Source organism: Ranitomeya imitator, chromosome 1, assembly GCF_032444005.1.
Source record: "Ranitomeya imitator isolate aRanImi1 chromosome 1, aRanImi1.pri, whole genome shotgun sequence".
Taxonomy (NCBI): domain Eukaryota; kingdom Metazoa; phylum Chordata; class Amphibia; order Anura; family Dendrobatidae; genus Ranitomeya; species Ranitomeya imitator.
In genome coordinates this window covers 340,352,252-340,371,829 of record NC_091282.1, presented here as the reverse complement: position 1 = coordinate 340,371,829, position 19,578 = coordinate 340,352,252, and the positions used below count along the sequence as shown (strand labels likewise).

At 46.8% G+C, this 19,578-nt stretch overlaps 1 protein-coding gene across 3 annotated transcripts in view; it reads left to right on the top strand.

Annotated features, from left to right (window-relative positions):
- RBM19 (RNA binding motif protein 19) overlaps positions 1–19,578 on the top strand; it is a 126,362-nt gene that overhangs the window by 80,753 nt on the left and 26,031 nt on the right. For all 3 annotated transcript variants that reach the window (XM_069759809.1, XM_069759808.1, XM_069759803.1), the window contains exons 18-20: positions 9,463–9,523; positions 11,053–11,132; positions 18,901–18,956. In XM_069759809.1, coding sequence (XP_069615910.1) covers positions 9,463–9,523; positions 11,053–11,132; positions 18,901–18,956 — 197 coding nt within the window. The remainder of the gene's footprint in view (positions 1–9,462; positions 9,524–11,052; positions 11,133–18,900; positions 18,957–19,578) is intronic.

The following is a 19,578-nucleotide window of genomic DNA, read 5'->3' as shown; positions in this document are numbered from 1 at the left end:
TAGATGCAAAAATACATTGTTGCCCATCCCACATCATTTCGCAGCACAAGGACATACAGTCGCACAGCTCAAGTTCCAAGTATTAGAGCAGGTTACACCGCTACGCAGAGGGGGCGATAGGGTGAACCTACTTAAAAAGAGAGAAGCCTATTGGATACATGAGTTACAGACTTTAACCCCCATGGGTTTGAATAGGGAGTATGATATCGTATCCTTTATGTCTTGATCTAATATGACCACTGTTTCTCCAGTTTCTCTGATATATTGTTATCAATGTGGAACTCACTCCTCCATTCATTGTACTAACTGCGTATTTCTTTTACAGAATCGTCTATATTAATGTCTTTTGGCCAGGATCAGCACCCCCACTCTCACTCTTCCACCTGTCACATGAACTATAATCAGCGGAACACCATCACACCTGCATAATGTGGCATGTTCACTTGTACCCTGTGGCTAAGGTCAGCGTATAGACTCACTATCCGAGGAGTTAGGTATTATCTCTGCGCATGCCCGGGTATGGAACGCACATCTCCGCCCACTTTTCTTCAGGTGGAACGCACAATGTTACCCCCTGCGTCACTTCCGGTTAGACGCTTCCTGTCGAGCGCGTCTGTCGTTAGCGCGCCTTCCTTTTTAAGGCCGCTCCTTAGCGCTCTCCTCACTTCCTGGACAAGCGGTGGACACCGCGTCCTATACAGTTCGTCACCGGGTAAGGTATCTGTTCGCACAGCGGTACCACCGCGTACATACACTTTGCCTTCTTACGTACCATGGCTATTGTTTTACCCCATAGTGCCGTCTTCAGGCCTCATTCGCTATCCTCTTCAGCAAGTTTGGTATGTTACGCTTATTTCTCACTACTCACTCGGAGGTTCCATATTGGCCAGTATTATATAGGGGTTGCTGCATTATTCCTTCTTTATGCCACTATAGGTTTCCGCTTGCTTACCACCATTATTATAGTGACCCCACACGATGTATGATTTGTGAGAGGGTAGGTATCTGTCCATTTACTTGCATTGTGGCACGTCGGTCTCACTAATAGTACTAATACGTCCAGTGACTTCACTCGGTTAAGAGCACACTCCTTACCTTCATGCTAGGACTGACTATGATGCTTGGACCAATTTTGGTTATCTTTCATATGAATATTATGCTCATGTTTATAACCATATACTGCTATTTACATGCCTTTAACCCGCCTACTTTTGACCCACTTATGGGTTCATATTGTAAATACTTTATTTTGATTTTGTTATACATATTATTTTGTTGTTTTAGTACATTGATGAAGGTCTATGTTTGACCGAAACGTCTGCTGTATGTACTCTCTTTATTAAATTTTCACCGCATCCCACCAAGTGTGTGCCAAGTTTATCTTCAAGCACTTAAATCTGTCACACTAGGGTGGCACTTATGGCTCTGATGAGGCCTTAGATGGTTTTGCATATACACATTGTGATATCATGACGCCGTGAAGTTTTGTGTGCTTGCGCATAGCCCTTAATAATTTAACCCTTTAGTGACCGACAGTGTGTTTTTGTTTTTTTTTTAACCTGAGAAATAAGAGAATAGCATCCACAATCCAGCAGCTATCGGCTCTTTCCGATTGCCCTGGTGCGGTGGCAATCTGGGTATTGGTAGATGGGGTTATTGTCAACTGTGAATTTGAATTGGCAAAAATAACAGCTGCCATCAACCCCTGGAGATAATAATAGAGAGGTGCCTATCAGACACCCCCAATACTAACCCAGTAGTAATAATAAAAAAACAACACGGGACAGAAAAATACATTTTATTTGGAGAAAAGAAACAACCCCCCCCTCCCCCCCAAAAAAAAAAAAAAAAAAAAAAAACCCTTTCCCTGGTTCACCAATTTATTTTTGAAAAAAAAAACCCATGCAGGTCCGCCGTAGTCCACAAATGGAAACCTAAAAAAAATAAAATGAGAGAAATAAAGACAAGAAACTGTCCCTTGTTCACCAATTTATTAAGAAACTAAAAGTTCCCATTCAGAACTGATGTACTACACCGCTGATCAGCGTCACGGAGTCAGTATAATATGCCCCATATAGTGCATACTGGTATATGTGCCCTATCCAGGTATACGTTCATCCATCCTTGTATATGTTCCCCCATTCTGCCAGTGCTGCTGTTCAATATATATAAAAAACAATAAATGCTTGTACTCACCTTCCCTCTGCTCCCACGCAGCGCAGCATCGTGTCTGTGTGTTCAGAGCACAACATGATGATGATTTCCCTGTTGTGCTCTGAACAGGTCAGCGGTGATCACAGCCTGTACTGTAATACTGATGACGGGCTGCAATCACCGCTCCCCGGCCCTGACACTCACCTCACCCCCCAGACCTCCACTGCCCAACATCTCCTGTCATGGCTCGGCTCGCGCTGCCATTTTTGAGGTGTGTAAGTGTCGTGCTCAGATGACACTTACACCCCCCCCCCCCAAATGCAAATGGTAGCCCCCAGTGGCTGAAGTGAAAATTAATACATATAATACATAAAAACCTTAAACTAGTATATTTAATCTTGGATTAAAAATAGATTATATAATCATTAATTATTAATGCAAAAATTAAAATCATGGCACCTTCCCTTTAAATATTATACTCCCCAAAATGAATGCGCTGTCTCCCAAGGTTCGTGTGACATTGTTATGCCACCTGAGTCCTGCAGCCAGTCAGCAGCCGCTATTGAATTGCCGCGCTCTCACTTCCCATTAAAGGTCACTGATCGACTGCAGTGCTTATGTGGCATAACAATGTCACGCGAGCCTCAGCTAATCATATCGCTGCATCGCTGGCACAGTGCTGGTGTGGCAAGGGACTATATGATGATTTTTATCTTACATTGGAGAATATAGCATTTGAGAAGAGGTTGTCTGAATAGCCTGTAGCTAAGCTCCTCCTGTTGAAGTGAATAGGAGCCGATCTGCAGCATCTGGGACCGACCACTTACACAGTAAATGGAGCTGTGCTGTTTGGCTGTTATATATGGATGCCGCCATAGCTGATCACAGCTGATCTGTGTAGCTGCTAGGTGTCAGACCCAATCTAGTATTGTTGATCTATCATAAGGAAACCCCCTTTAATGCTTGTAGTAAAACCTCCTTTCTCTATCGCCTTTCATTGGGGGACACAGGAACCATGGGTGTATGCTGCTGCCACTAGGAGGCTGACACTATGCACAAAAAAAGTTAGCTCCTCCTCTGCAGTGTACACCCCACCGACTGGCATTCTGTACTTCAGTTTAGCTTAGTGTCAGTAGGAGGTGGACACGGGTCTTTCATTAGACCCTTATCTACCTCAATGTGCGTCGTTTTCTTACAGGTTCTCCGGAGGGATACAGGGTGAACAGTCACACCTGTAGTCCCACAATGCGGACTATGAGTATGGCGTGTACTGCCACCCCGTATCCTCATAGATCCCTCAGCAGGACCATGATCCTAGCACACAAGCGTGCTCAGAAGTCCGGTCCTGCCTCCGTCCCCCACCCACTCGCCCACCATAGCCTGTCGGTTGCGGAGACGAGGACGTTCATCAGCTCCCTGGACGTCTCATCCCTTCCAGGTTAGTACCGGCGTGGGATGTTTTGAGGTGAGTATTTTCCCATGCATCCCATCCCAGATCCTCAAAAGGGGTCCTTTATTTAAGGGGTCTCAGATGCGGCTCGCCTTACATGCGGACAGAGGTAGGGGCCCTTTCCTGGAGCATATGCATTTATTAATGGGTCCCATATCTTCTCAGCTGCCACGCCGCTTCCGTGGCTGCGGACGCCCTGCCCCCTGTTCCGGCACAGCTGCCTTTACGGACCACCGCGCCGCTTCTTGCTCCTGTGACCGCGCTGTTCCGGCCGCTCTCAGCGGCCACCTTGCTAGTGCGGCCTTGTCAGGCTGCCGCACCGCTTCGGGTCCCTGCGGCTGTGCTGCTCCGGGCTCTGCAAGCGGCCGTTCATACCTTATCTTCGGCGCGGCGGCTTTGCCAGGCTGCCGCGCCGCTTCCTCCCTGCGGCACACCGTTCCGACGCCGCGGCCCTTCACTGCCGGTCACAGGTCTCTAATTTAGGCCTCGGCTTCTGCCCGGGCTTACTTCCGGTGCCGGACTCCACCCCTTCCCTCTTTCATCGGGCGGACTTTTCTCCCGCCTGACAATTTCACTGCGGCACTGCCTTTTCTTCGCCCACCAGTGCCATCTTGGGACTCCTGAACCACGAGTCCTCTCCTCTCTGTACCGACGTTTGTCGCCACACCTCAGCGGTCACCACCCGCAGATCGGTCCAAATTGCGGCAGGAGCCCATACCACCCTCCTGCCTAAAAGGACTACTTCTCACCGGAGGCCCATCCCATCAAGCTCGACAGCTTCCTCTGGAATCCGTTTTTCATCTGCCATGAGTAGCTCTGCACTGCAGACTGACACTCCCCTCTGCCCCCCTGTCCCCTAACCCTCTGGCATTTTCTTCAGGGACCTTTTAAAAATGTCTACCTCTAAAGGGGGCCGCTCTCGTCCTCCTACTTCTTCCTCTAATTCCTCTGCCTTAGTCAAATACTTTGCATGTTTGTCTTGTAACTGCAAACTTCCCTCAGGTCAGTCCTCTCCACTCTCAGGCCTGCAGCAACCCGATTGCTCCCACCGCCCAGGATCCCCCGGCTGCTCCGCTCGAGAGCGATACCCCCACCCTAGGCTGGGTTTCCTCTCTGTCACAATCAGTGGCGGATCTTACACGGGTGTCTCAAACTCTGGTGTCAGTGCTGGACCGTTGACCCCTGCAGACCCCTGCAGTAGCCAGCGGGTCGCAGGAAGCTCCGTCAGAGCCCTCCATTGCAAGCCGCAAAAGGTCCAGACAGGAACGCCGGTCTGAGTCCTCTTCTCGCTCCATCTCACCACACGGTCCTTCTCTACGGGCGACTTCCCCCGGTCCTCCTCCCCTGAGTCAGGCGAGGCGTTCTCAGATGTGCCTTCGGAGGATATTTCGGAGCTGGATTCGAACCAAATCGCTACCATGAGGGATATGGTTCAGAATCTCATTGGAGCGATAAATCAAACCTGTGGCATCAAGGAGTCCTCTACGGAACCCGCAGATCAGACGGTTTCGTTTAGATGGGCTAAACCACCTTTCAAGTTTTTCGCTCCTCACCTGGAATTCAAGGAGATTATGTCCAGAGAAAGAGAGAATCCGACCCGACACTATTTCAGAGAGGAAAGCTACTTGGCGTTTTATATCCTTTTTCTCCGGAGCTCACCGCTTTTTGGACTGCTTCTCCTTCGGTGGATCCTCTGGTTTCCAGACTGTCCACCAACACGGTCCTTCCACTGTCCGGCGGAGCATCTCTGAATTATTCTAACGATAGAGTCATAGAATCTTTCGCGAAGTCAGCCTTTGAAGCGGCCTCAGCTAGTCTTTGCCCGGCCTTTGCTTCCACTTGGGTTTCAAAATCCATATCCAAGTGGACCAAACAACTCCGTCGGGGCATTCTGGACGGGGCTCCACCCGGACAGCTGGTGGAACTTGCCAACCAGATTTCTCACGCGGGTGAATATCTGGTCTCTGCCTCCCTGGATTCCGCGTCTTGTGCGGCTCAGGTGTCCAGCAACGCGGTTGCCATCCGCCGGACCGTTTGGCTCAAGGCCTGGCAGGCGGATTTGTCTTCTAAAAAGTCCCTTACCAGCTGGCCTTTTTAGGGGTCTCGTCTCTTTGGTTCTAAGCTGGACCAAATCATTAAGGACGCCACCAGGGGCACAAGTTCTCTTTTTCCCCAGTCCAAACCTCGTCGTCCTCCCCCTAGACGTCAGTTTCGGTCCTTTTGGCCTTTTCGTCGCTTCGTGGCATCAAACTCTTTTCCCCAGCAGCAACAGAGGTCACAGGCACGTCAGGAGAAGAAGACAGTATCTTTAGGCCCACTCCTTCCTGGCGTCCTCCCTACTCCCAGGGTAGATCCTCCAGGTCCAGGACTGAAAGATCCACCTCGGCATGACACTCGGCAAGACCCCAAACCACCTTCCAGGCTGGGCGGCCGTCTCCTCTTCTTCAGGGACGTCTGGACCTCCTCAGTAGAGGACGCATGGGTCAGGGAAGTTGTATCCTCGGGATACAAGATAGAGTTCTTTTCACGACCCCGGGATCGCTTCTTCGAATCCCGACCTCCAAGAGACCCAGCTCTAGTTCCGGGATTCTTCGCATCCATCGCTTTTCTCTTCAAAGCCGGGGTAATCGTTCCCGTCCCAGAAAAAGAACGGTTCACCGGTTTCTATTCAAACCTTTTTGTGGTACCGAAAAAAGACGGCAAGGTTCGCCCCATTCTGGATCTCAAATTACTGAACAGGAGAGTTCGTCTGAAGCACTTCAGGATGGAATCCCTTCGTTCAGTAATTGCTTCCATGGAGGCTCAGGAATTTCTGTGTTCCATAGATATTCAGGACGCCTACCTCCATGTTCCGATATTCCCGGGACATCACCGATTCCTGCGCTTTGCGGTGCTCCAGGAACATTTTCAGTTCGTCGCACTGCCGTTCGGTCTTGCAACCGCCCCAAGAGTTTTCACGAAGATCATGGCGGCGCTGATGGCCATCTTGAGGGTCAGAGGCCTGGTTCTGTTTCCAAACCTCGACGACATCCTCATCAAGGCTCCATCCTTTTCTCACGCTCACGAAAGCCTGGCCATCGTTCTCGACACCCTAGCCCGTTTCGGGTGGCTGGTCAACCGGAAGAAGTCCTACCTTATTCCTTTTCAGCGCATCATCTTTCCGGGCATGCTCTTCCACACTTGTCAGACCAAAGTCTTTCTTCCGGAAGACAAGAGATCCATCCTTCGTCTGGACATACGTTTGCTCCAGGGTCCTCGGCCTCCCTCCTTCCGATCGGCCATGAAGGTTCTGGGGAGAATGGTAGCCACATTGGAAGCGATTCCCTTCGCCCAATTTCATTCGCGACCTCTTCCACAAGCCATTCTGTCTGTGGGACAGGTCGGTCTTCTCCCTGGATCATCCGATCCGACTCGCTCTCCGGGTCAAACGGTCTCTCAACTGGTGGCTGACGTCACCTCTCATCTCCCAGGGCAGGTCCTTCCTTCCAGTTCACTGGCAAGTGGTGACAATGGACACCAGCCTGCTCGGCTGGGGTGCGGTGTTTCGCCACCTGACTGTTCAGGGCCATTGGTCGGCGCAGGAGTCATCTCTTCCGATCAATGTCCTCAAGATTCCTGTCCCTCCGTCACTGGGAAAGGATTCTCAAGGGCCTACCAATCCGAATCCAGACGGACAACGCCACGGCTGTGGCTTATGTCAACCATCAGGGGGGGACTCGGAGCTCCTTGGCTCTTGCCGAGGTATCCAAGATGCTCCTCTGGGCAGAGGCAACGATTTCGGTGATATCCGCGGTGCATATCCCCGGCGTGGACAGTTGGGCCGCCGACTTCCTCAGCCACGATGGGTCTCGCGGCAGGAGAATGGTCCTTGCACCAGGAAGTCTTCCATCAGATTTGTCTTCGATGGGGGACTCCAGATGTAAACCTCACGGCGTTTCGTATGAACAGGAAGGTTCCTCAGTTCATCTCCAGGTCTCGCGACCCTCTTGCAGTGGGCGTCGACGCTCTGGCCATTCCTTGGTCACGGTTCGTGCTGCCCTACCTGTTCCCACCCTTTCCCTTGCTTCCCAAGCTGTTGAAAAAGATCAAAGAGGAAGGGGTGCCGATCATTCTGATCGCCCCGGATTGCCCAGGAGAGCTTGGTTCGCGGAGAGCGTCAACCTTCGCGCGGACGCCCCCTGGCGCCTTCCAGACAGGCCCGATCTGCTGTCTCAGGGTCCGATCTGCCACCCGAATTCTCAGTCGCTCAGTTTAACGGCGTGGCTGTTGAGACCGCAGTTCTAAGAGCGTCCAGCCTTTTGGACCGGGTGATTCACACCATGATCCAGGCTAGGAAGCCTTCGTCTTCCAGGATCTACTATCGTACCTGGAAGGCTTACTTACGTTGGTGCGAGTCCAACCGGGTTTCAGCTATGTCCTTTTCCCTGCCTTCCATCTTGGCCTTCCTTCAGGCAGGACTGGATTCGGGCCTTGCTCTTAGTTCCTTAAAGGGCCAGGTTTCTGCGCTCTCCATCTTTTTTTCAGAAGACTTTATCTTCTCAGCTACAGGTTAAGACCTTCCTTCAAGGAGAAGCCCATGCTGTCACTCTGTATAGGGCCCCGGTGGATTCATGGGATCTAAATCTGGTACTGGACTTCTGAGGGTTTCCCCCTTTGAGCCTCTCAGGGAGATTCCCCTGTCAGTTCTATCGTGGCAGTGGCCTTTCTTGTGGCCATCACTTCTATCCGCCGCGTTTCCGAGTTGGCGGCCCTCTCTTGCCGACCTCCGTTCTTGCTCATTCACCAAGACAAGGTGGTCCTCAGGCTTCCGCCTTCCTTCCTTCCTAAGGTGGTTTCTACCTTCCACCTCAACGAGGACATCGTTCTACCTTCCTTTTGTCCAGCTCCGACTCATCCTCTGGAGCGATCTTTGAACAAGCTGGACCTCATCAGGGCGGTGAGGATCTACCTGGATAGAATGTCCGCTTTCCGGAAGACGGATTCTCTTTTCGTCATTCCTGATGGCGCGCGTAGAGGCCTACCGGCTTCTAAAGCGACTATTGCTCGCTGGATCAGAACGGCAATTTTGGAGGCTTACCGGGTCAAGAACAGAGTGCCCCCTCCTGGGATAAAGGCTCACTCTACCCGGGCAGTCGGCGCCTCCTGGGAGGTGCGCCACAGGGCTTCCTCCCTACAGCTTTGCAAAGCGCAACCTGGTCTTCCATCCACACGTTCGCCAAATTTTACAAGGTCCATACCTATGCTTCGGCGGACGCCAGCCTAGGCAGAAGGATCTTGCAGTCGGCTGTGGTGAGTCCTCTGACCTGATGGAAGTCCGTTTTTCCCACCCTAGGGACTGCTTTGGGACGTCCCATGGTTCCTGTGTCCCCCAATGAGAGGCAATAGAGAAAACAGAATTTTTGGTTGCTTACCGTAAAATCTGTTTCTTGGAGCCTCCATTGGGGGACACAGCACCCTCCCAATGTTTCTCAGTTTCTGTTTTATGTTTTATGATTGTTCTCACATATTCAGTTCTCATGTTTGTGGTTATGTTTCAACCTTGTTGTTTTTCTCCTACTGCTTTCTCACTAACTGAAGTACATAATGCCAGTCGGTGGAGTGTACACTGTAGAGGAGAGCTAACTTTTCTTGTGCATAGTGTCAGCCTCCTAGTGGCAGCAGCAAACACCCCATGGTTCCTGTGTCCCCCAATGGAGGCTCCGATAAACAGATTTTACGGTAAGCAACCAAAAATCCTGTTTTTGAGCGGAAAGAAAGTGACTTCAAATAATAAAAAATGTCAGCTATGACAATGACTTTCCTATGCAGCCAATAAGGACGTCTGTATTAAAGTGTGCAATATATTGTATTCTCCACAGGTCTTTTCGAAAGCTGGGGAAGTGAAAACCTGTAGCATTTCTAAGAAAAAAAATAAGCAAGGTATGTGTCTCCCACACTTAGATGTTTGCTGGTTTAACCCCTTCATGACCTTGGGATTTTCTGGGTTTTTTTTGTTTGTTTTTTTGCTCCCCTTCTTCCAGATTCACAACTTTTTAATTTTCCATCAATATGGCCGTATGAGGGCTCGTTTTTTGCGGGACAAGTTGTACTTTAGAACAACATTATAGGTTTTACCATATAGTGTACTGGAAAACAGGAAAAAAAATCAGTGTGGCGAAAATGCAAAAAATAAGGTGCAATTCCACAATTTTTCTTTTTTTTTTTTTTTGCCATGTTCAGTAAATACTAAAACTGACCTGCCAGGTCATTAGGAGTTTACAGATACCAAACATGTCTAAGTTATTTTTTTTTACCTACGTGGTGAAAAAAAATCCAAAGTTTTGTATTAAAAAAAAAGCGCCTTTTTCCGTCTCCATTTTTCGTGTCTGGGTGAGGGCTTATTTTGTGCACGCCGAACTAACATTTTTATTGATACCATTTTTGGGTACATACTATGTTTTGATTATCTGTTATTGCATTTTATTGCAATGTTGTGGCTACCAAAATACGGTAGTCATTCTGGCGACTTTTTTTAATTTTTTTTTAATTTTTATTTTTTTCTCTCGTTCAGCCATTTACTGAGCGAATTGATTCTTTTTATATTTTAATAGGTTGGGCGTTTCTCAACGCAGTGATGCTAAATATGTGTATATTGTGTTTTTTCTTTTATATTGAATAAGGCAAAAGGGGGGTGATTTGAACTTTTATATTTAAAATTTTTAAATATTTTTAAAAACCCTTTAAAAAAAAAAAAAACCTTTTCACTTTCTTCAATATTCTCATTATGAGTCTTGAAGCTGCAATCTTCTGTAGCAGACATGATCATCTGCAGACCCACATTTGTTCATGTCAGCCCATCGGCACCCCGTGATCATGTGACTGGGTCGCCTATGGGCGGGGATAGTGACGTGCTACCGGCGCGCACATTTTAAATGCTGCTGTCAGAGGTTGACAGCGGTATTTAACATGTTAACAGTCGCTGGTGGATCGCGATTCCACTCGTGGCTGATAGAGGCACATGTCAGCTGTTCAAATCATGTCAGCCACATAGCCCACATTAAAAAAAAGGAAAGGCGACCTATGACGTATCTATACATCATAGGTCATAAAGGGGTTATAATTACCGTAATAATATAATATAATTAATAAACTGCACTGGCTGGCAGCTGTAACATACAAAGAGGATTCTAATAGACAATGTAGTCCATCGTATACCAGAAGATATTGAGTTACAGAACGATGTTTTAGGTATAACGACAAATAAAAATGATTGCTCAAAGAATGAATGGTTCTTTGAGGTGCACATTGACGTTGTCACATTTAGCCAGTTGCAGTCCACAAAGAGAGATCAGCGTTTCCTATTTGTTACTGTAGGAGACCTTTAGTGGGTGAGATTTGGGACATCTTCTAAAATGTCGTTTCTTATAGGTAGTCTGTCATCCCAAGCTAACAGTGATGTTTCTTCCCAGGTACCTTCCTGTCTATGGGCTATGGATTTGTAGAATATAGGAAACCAGAACATGCACAAAAAGCTCTACGACAGCTTCAGGTATGTCTTATACACTGGAGATATTAAAGTAGAGTTTTGGGAGTCTTGTTTCTTCAGAATAAGTTATGTGCCTCCATTAGCCATGTTTGTTGCTTCCATAGGTCAGTGTGCTATGTGTCTGCGTATAAGAGAAGTCCCTCGGTCTCTGTAAGAAAGGCTGTGGAAGTGCTCTCCCCATGAATATGCCTGACTCTGGACGACCATACATCTGGTGTATTCTCCGATTGATTTTGTTAGCCAAATACACAATACTTTTTCTGTGCCATTTTGGCTAATAGGAGGGTGAACCTTTCTCCATGAAATTTCGCTCCTACATAGCAGAGCATGGTCTGTTGAAAGACCTGTTTTAGCCCCTTTGCACAAATTGACGTAACTGTGTGTGAGTGCTGGGGTGTCCACTTGTGATGAGGCCTCAGGAGCTCAGCTCTCTCTTGCAGTAGATAGCAGATATATTACATAGCCAGCAATAGTGTCCAACAGCAGCAGCCAGAGCTGAACTCTGATCACTGCTGTTAGCAATCTAGATGCCGTTGACAGCAATATCTGACTGATGTTTTAAATGCAGCAATCCTTTCACTGCTCCCCTTTTAACCCCTTCATGACCCAGCCTATTTTGACCTTAAAGACCTTGCCGTTTTTTGCAATTCTGACCAGTGTCCCTTTATGAGGTAATAACTCAGGAACGCTTCAACGGATCCTAGCGGTTCTGAGATTGTTTTTTCGTGACATATTGGGCTTCATGTTAGTGGTAAATTTAGGTCAATAAATTCTGCGTTTATTTGTGATAAAAACGGAAATTTGGCGAAAATTTTGAAAATTTCGCAATTTTCACATTTTGAATTTTTATTCTGTTAAACCAGAGAGATATGTGACACAAAATAGTTAATAAATAACATTTCCCACATGTTTACTTTACATCAGCACAATTTTGGAAACAAAATTTTTTTTTGTTAGGAAGTTATAAGGGTTAAAATTTGACCAGCGATTTCTCATTTTTACAACGAAATTTACAAAACCATTTTTTTTAGGGACCACCTCACATTTGAAGTCAGTTTGAGGGGTCTATATGGCTGAAAATACCCAAAAGTGACACCATTCTAAAAACTGCACCCCTCAAGGTACTCAAAACCACATTCAAGAAGTTTATTAACCCTTCAGGTGCTTCACAGCAGCAGAAGCAACATGGAAGGAAAAAATGAACATTTAACTTTTTAGTCACAAAAATTATCTTTTAGCAACAATTTTTTTATTTTCCCAATGGTAAAAGGAGAAACTGAACCACGAAAGTTGTTGTCCAATTTGTCCTGAGTACGCTGATACCTCATATGTGGGGGTAAACCACTGTTTGGGCGCACGGCAGGGTTTGGAAGGGAAGGAGCGCCATTTGACTTTTTGAATCAAAAATTGGCTCCACTCTTTAGAGGACACCATGTCACGTTTGGAGAGCCCCCGTGTGCCTAAAAATTGGAGCTCCCCCACAAGTGACCCCATTTTGGAAACTAGACGCCCCAAGGAACTTATCTAGATGCATAGTGAGCACTTTGAACCCCCAGGTGCTTCACAAATTGATCCGTAAAAATGAAAAAGTACTTTTTTTTCACAAAAAAATTCTTTTAGCCTCAATTTTTTCATTTTCACATGGGCAACAGGATAAAATGGATCCTAAAATGTGTTGGGCAATTTCTCCTGAGTACACCAATACCTCACATGTGGGGGTAAACCACTGTTTGGGCACATGGTAAGGCTCGGAAGGGAAGGCGCGCCATTTGACTTTTTGAATGGAAAATTAGCTCCAATTGTTAGCGGACACCATGTTGCGTTTGGAGAGCCCCTGTGTGCCTAAACATTGGAGCTCCCCCACAAGTGACCCCATTTTGGAAACTAGACCCCCCAAGGAACTTATCTAGATGCATATTGAGCACTTTAAACCCCCAGGTGCTTCACAGAAGTTTATAACGCAGAGCCATGAAAATAAAAAATAATTTTTCTTTCCTCAAAAATGATTTTTTAGCCTGGAATTTCCTATTTTGCCAAGGATAATAGGAGAAATTGGACCCCAAATATTGTTGTCCAGTTTGTCCTGAGTACGCTGATACCCCATATGTGGGGGTAAACCACTGTTTGGGCGCACGGCAGGGCTCGGAAGGGATGGCACGCCATTTGGCTTTTTAAATGGAAAATTAGCTCCAATCATTAGCGGACACCATGTCACGTTTGGAGAGCCCCTGTGTGCCTAAACATTGGAGATCCCCCAGAAATGACACCATTTTGGAAACTAGACCCCCAAAGGAACTAATCTAGATGTGTGGTGAGGACTTTGAACCCCCAAGTGCTTCACAGAAGTTTATAACGCAGAGCCATGAAAATAAAAAAAAAATTATTTTCTCAAAAATGATATTTTAGCCTGCAATTTTTTATTTTCCCAAGGGTAACAGGAGAAATTTGACCCCAAAAATTGTTGTCCAGTTTCTCCTGAGTACGCTGATACCCCATATGTGGGGGTAAATCACTGTTTGGGCACATGCCGGGGCTCGGAAGTGAAGTAGTGACGTTTTGAAATGCAGACTTTGATGGAATGCTCTGTGGGCGTCACGTTGCGTTTGCAGAGCCCCTGATGTGGCTTAACAGTAGAAACCCCCCACAAGTGACCCCATTTTGGAAACTAGACCCCCAAAGGAACTTATCTAGATGTGTGGTGAGCACTTTGAACCCCCAAGTGCTTCATAGAAGTTTATAATGCAGAGCCGTGAAAATAATAAATACGTTTTCTTTCCTCAAAAATAATTATTTAGCCCAGAATTTTTTAATTTTCCCAAGGGTAACAGGAGAAATTTGACCCCAATATTTGTTGTCCAGTTTCTCCTGAGTACGCTGATACCCCATATGTGGGGGTAAACTACTGTTTGGGCACATGCCGGGGCTTGGAATTGAAGTAGTGACGTTTTGAAATGCAGACTTTGATGGAATGCTCTGTGGGCGTCACGTTGCGTTTGCAGAGCCCCTGATGTGCCTAAACAGTAGAAACCCCCCACAAGTGACCCCATTTTGGAAACTAGACCCCGAAAGGAACTTATCTAGATGTGTGGTGAGCACTTTGAACCCCCAAGTGCTTCATAGAAGTTTATAATGCAGAGCCGTGAAAATAATAAATACGTTTTCTTTCCTCAAAAATAATTATTTAGCCCAGAATTTTTTATTTTCCCAAGGGTTACAGGAGAAATTGGACCCCAAAAGTTGTTGTCCAGTTTCTCCTGAGTACGCTGATACCCCATGAGTGGGGGTAAACCACTGTTTGGGCACACGTCGGGGCTCAGAAGGGAAGTGGTGACTTTTGAAATGCAGACTTTGATGGAATGGTCTGCGGGTGTCACGTTGCGTTTGCAGAGCCCCTGGTGTGCCTAAACAGTAGAAACCCCCCACAAGTGACCCCATTTTAGAAACTAGACCCCCCAAGGAACTTATCTAGATATGTGGTGAGCACTTTGAACCCCCAAGTGCTTCACAGACGTTTACAACGCAGAGCCGTGAAAATAAAAAATCATTTTTCTTTCCTCAAAAATTATGTTTTAGCAAGCATTTTTTTAGATTCACAAGGGTAACAGGAGAAATTGGACCCCAGTAATTGTTGCGCAGTTTGTCCTGAGTATGCTGGTACCCCATATGTGGGGGTAAACCACTGTTTGGGCACACGTCAGGGCTCGGAAGTGAGGGAGCACCATTTGACTTTTTGAATACGAGATTGGCTGGAATCAATGGTGGCGCCATGTTGCGTTTGGAGACCCCTGATGTGCCTAAACAGTGGTAACCCCTCAATTCTACCTCCAACACTAACCCCAACACACCCCTAACCCTAATCCCAACTGTAGCCATAACCCTAATCACAACCCTAACCACAACCCTAATTCCAACCCTAACCCTAAGGCTATGTGCCCACGTTGCGGATTCGTGTGAGATATTTCCGCACCATTTTTGAAAAATCCGCGGGTAAAAGGCACTGCGTTTTACCTGCGGATTTTCCGCGGATTTCCAGTGTTTTTTGTGCGGATTTCACCTGCGGATTCCTATTGAGGAACAGGTGTAAAACGCTGCGGAATCCGCACAAAGAATTGACATGCTGCGGAAAATACAACGCAGCGTTTGCGCGCTGTATTTTCCGCACCATGGGCACAGCGGATTTGGTTTTTCATATGTTTACATGGTACTGTAAACCTGATGGAACACTGCTGCGAATCCGCAGCGGCCAATCCGCAGCCAAATCCGCACAGTGTGCACATAGCCTAATTCTAAAGGTATGTGCACACTGCGGAAAACGCTGCGGATCCGCAGCAGTTTCCCATGAGTTTACAGTTCAATGTAAACCTACGGGAAACAAAAATCGCTGTACACATGCTGCGGAAAAACTGCACGGAAACGCAGCGGTTTACATTCCGCAGCATGTCACTTCTTTGTGCGGATTCCGCAGCGGTTTTACAACTGCTCAAATAGAAAATCGCAATTGTAAAACCGCAGTGAAATGCGCAGAAAAAAACGCGGTAAATCCGCAGCGGTTTAGCACTGCGGATTTATCAAATCCGCAGCGGAAAAATCCGCAGAGGACCAGAATACGTGTGCACATACCGAAACCCTAGCCCTAACCCTAGCCCTAACCCTAGCCCTAACCCTAGCCCTAACCCTAGCCCTAACCCTAGCCCTAACCCTAGCCCTAACCCTAGCCCTAACCCTACCCCTAACCCTAACCCTAACCCTACCCCTAACCCTAACCCTATTCTAACATTAGTGGAAAAAAAAAATTTCTTTATTTTTTTATTGTCCCTACCTATGGGGGTGACAAAGGGGGGGGGGGGTCATTTATTATTTTTTTTATTTTGATCACTGAGATAGATTATATCTCAGTGATCAAAATGCACTTTGGAACGAATCTGCCGGCCGGCAGATTCGGCGGGCGCACTGCGCATGCGCCCGCCATTTTGGAAGATGGCGGCGCCCAGGGAGAAGACGGACGGGACCCCGGCTAGATCGGTAAGTATGATGGGGTGGGGGGGGGGACCACAGGGGGGGGGGATCGGAGCACGGGGGGGGGAATCGGAGCACGGGAGGGGTGGAACGGAGCACGGGGGGCGTGGAACGGAGCACGGGGGGGCTGGAATGGAGCACGGGGGGGGTGGAACGGAGCACCGGGGGGGTGGAACGGAGTGCAGGGGGGGTGATTGGAGCACGGGGGGGGGGGTGAATGGAGCACGGGGGGAGCGGACAAGAGCACGGGGGGGGAGCGGAGCACTGGACGGAGGGGAGCCGGAGCAGTGTACCGGCCAGATCGGGGGGCTGGGGGGGCGATCGGTGGGGTGGGGTGGGGGCACATTAGTATTTCCAGCCATGGCCGATGATATTTCAGCATCGGCCATGGCTGGATTGTAATATTTCACCAGTTATAATAGGTGAAATATTACAAATTGCTCTGATTGGCAGTTTCACTTTCAACAGCCAATCAGAGCGATCGTAGCCACGAGGGGGTGAAGCCACCCCCCCTGGGCTAAACTACCACTCCCCCTGTCCCTGCAGATCGGGTGAAATGGGAGTTAACCCTTTCACCCGGCCTGCAGGGACACGATCTTTCCATGACGCCACATAGGCGTCATGGGTCGGATTGGCACCGACTTTCATGACCCCTACGTGGCGTCATGGGTCGGGAAGGGGTTAATGGAATCACAGGGCATCGATGGGTTACCTTGCCAGGATATAGCCTTCTTAAGTGCATGCTCTCATCATCTCCCACCTCCATTACTGCAACATGCTCCTCTGATTCCACCCGGCAACACTCGCATCTTTCCAGTCCATCCTTAAGGGGATTGTCCCATGAACAAAGTTCATTTTAATTAGTAGATCTTGTAATAATAATAAGTTACACAATTGGATGTGTTTAAAAAAATGTTCCTGTTCTGAGAGATTCTTTTAAATGTGCCCCTGCTGTGTACTGTGTAATGGCAGTGATTCATATAAAAGGGTGTGCAATTAGAACCAAATAGAGAGAAATATTACAAGAGCAAAAAATCTTTGAGTCATATTAAAAAGGTGGGACAAACAGTTAAGCCAAAAATAATGGCATAAAGCTCCAGCAATTATGTTCAAATGTCAACAAATGTAAAGTCGTTTATGTATCAAAGTAGGAAAATCTAAATAGTCAATCACGAAGTACATAAGGAAAATGTATCAACAGTATCTAACAAGAGTGTTCCAATAATAACCCCTAACATAAGGATGATGACTGTCAGCTATCACTACCTATAACGGTGTAATGAAAGTACCCTGTTAATTAAAGAGGTTGTCCACTTCAATCAATCGGGGGAGCAGCCACTGGCAACAAGAGGTATTTACAAAAATACTTCTTTCCACTGTTTAAATCGACGGGAGCATTATTGTAGTGGACAACCTCTTTAAAGATAAAAAGTTCATTTTTACCAGTGCTGGAGATGAATGCCAGGTTCCTGACAATCCTCTCCAGCACTAGTAAAAATATATAATACAGTAAATGTAACAAAATGTACACTATTTTTGTTTATTTGGTTCTAATCGCACACCCTTTTTATATGCATTGTTGACTATTTTGGTGCATTACCACATTTATTAGTCCTACTTTTCCAGAGCAAAATATCTGTCATGGGATTTTATCTCTCTTTATGCACCCTAAAATCGTGTTTGCTTTTGCAGCTGCTGCTTGACATTGAGTGCTGCTGCTCAGCATACTTGTAACCAATATTCAGTGGTTCAGAAGCGTTTAAACCTTATTCATTATCCAGTTTTACATATGTACGAAGTCGGGGAATTAAAAGGCAGTGTAAACTAGTTTACCAGGTCAGCCATGCATTTATAAGGCACTGCTTAATATGTATATTTCCTACCAGGCGGAGCCACCAAATGGAATTTTTTTTTTTGTTCCGCATGTTTTTTTCTTTTAATAAATATCAATCAGATTTAATATATTTTTATAAGGGTCAGACATGTTTACAATACTGTAATTCAGGGAGTTATAATTATTATAATATGATAGAATTCTGTTGCATGCACATCAGCACTCCATTCACTGTCCATAGGACTGACTGCAAAAGCCAATCTCTTAAATGATATCTCCGGCAGTCCTATAGACCATGAATGAACTTGGGGGTGCACACGTGAGGCTATTTCTCCATTTTATACATGGCATCTCAGAGCCCCATACCATAGACCAGTGGAACCCCCAGCAATAAGAAAGTTATCAACGATCCATTGGGTAGGTGATATTACTAGATGGGAATAATGCTGTGACTGGAAAGAAGTAGCAGCAGCTCTGTGTCAGTTGTCCTCGCACCACAGGCCCTATGGCATTCACTCAGACTCACCACAGGCCCTATGGCAGTCACTCAGACTCACCACAGGCCCTATGGCAGTCACTCAAACTCACCACAGGCCCTATGGCAGTCACTCACTCACCACAGGCCCTGTGGCAGTCACTCAGACTCATTATAGGCCCTATGGCAGTCACTCAGACTCACCACAGGCCCTATGGCAGTCACTCAGACTCACCATCACCACAGGCCCTATGGCAGTCACTCAGACTCACCACAGACCCTATGGCAGTCACTCACTCACCACAGGCCCTATGGCAGTCAATCGGACTGTCTCTAATGTCAGTACACTGCTTCTGATGGCTATGTCAGTTTGATTGTGCCAGTGGGGGGTCTTTAATAGTAGCTGATGCGTTGTGAAAATAGTGCATCTTGTTTTCTTCCACTAGCACTGTACTGTTGACGATCACCAGATAGAAGTGAAGCTGTCGGAACGGGCAATCAGGTGAGTCTGTGTTTCATTCTCTGGTATGTATATTGTTTGTATTCTAGAATAAACCATCTATGAGCATTGCTTTTTGCTTTCATGGGTACATACAGGATGGACCTCTGCATTGTGTAAATGCTTGGAGCGCAGCTTCTGATGAAATCTGAAAATGACATTTATAATAATTTATGCTGGCTCATTGAGGGACAACAGGACTAAATCGTCCCTCTTTTTCTGTGGGTGTGCCTCTTAAGACAACACTCAGTTTGTATTTCTCTCTCATGTACACATTCAGCTTATCCAGTTGCTTGTGTACCATGAAAAAGCAATCGACGTTCAGTCCACTGCTGAAAAGCCCTGTATCCATCTGCAGTGCAGGCTTATAGAAGTACAATATCACCGGAGGACTGCATGAAAGGGCAGAAGTGATTACTCTATTTTTTGGACTATAAGACGCACCAAGGTTTGGACAACAGAAAAAAATATATAAATATTAACACTATCCTGATGCTGGAAAGTTGTGGAGGGGATATATTTTGTGGGGTACGGTTGTGCTCATTTCTTGGTGCTCTAGGGAAGAAGAAGGGAGTAATAATTTGTTCCAAAGTGGAAGAAGTATATTATTAAGGATGTACCAAAA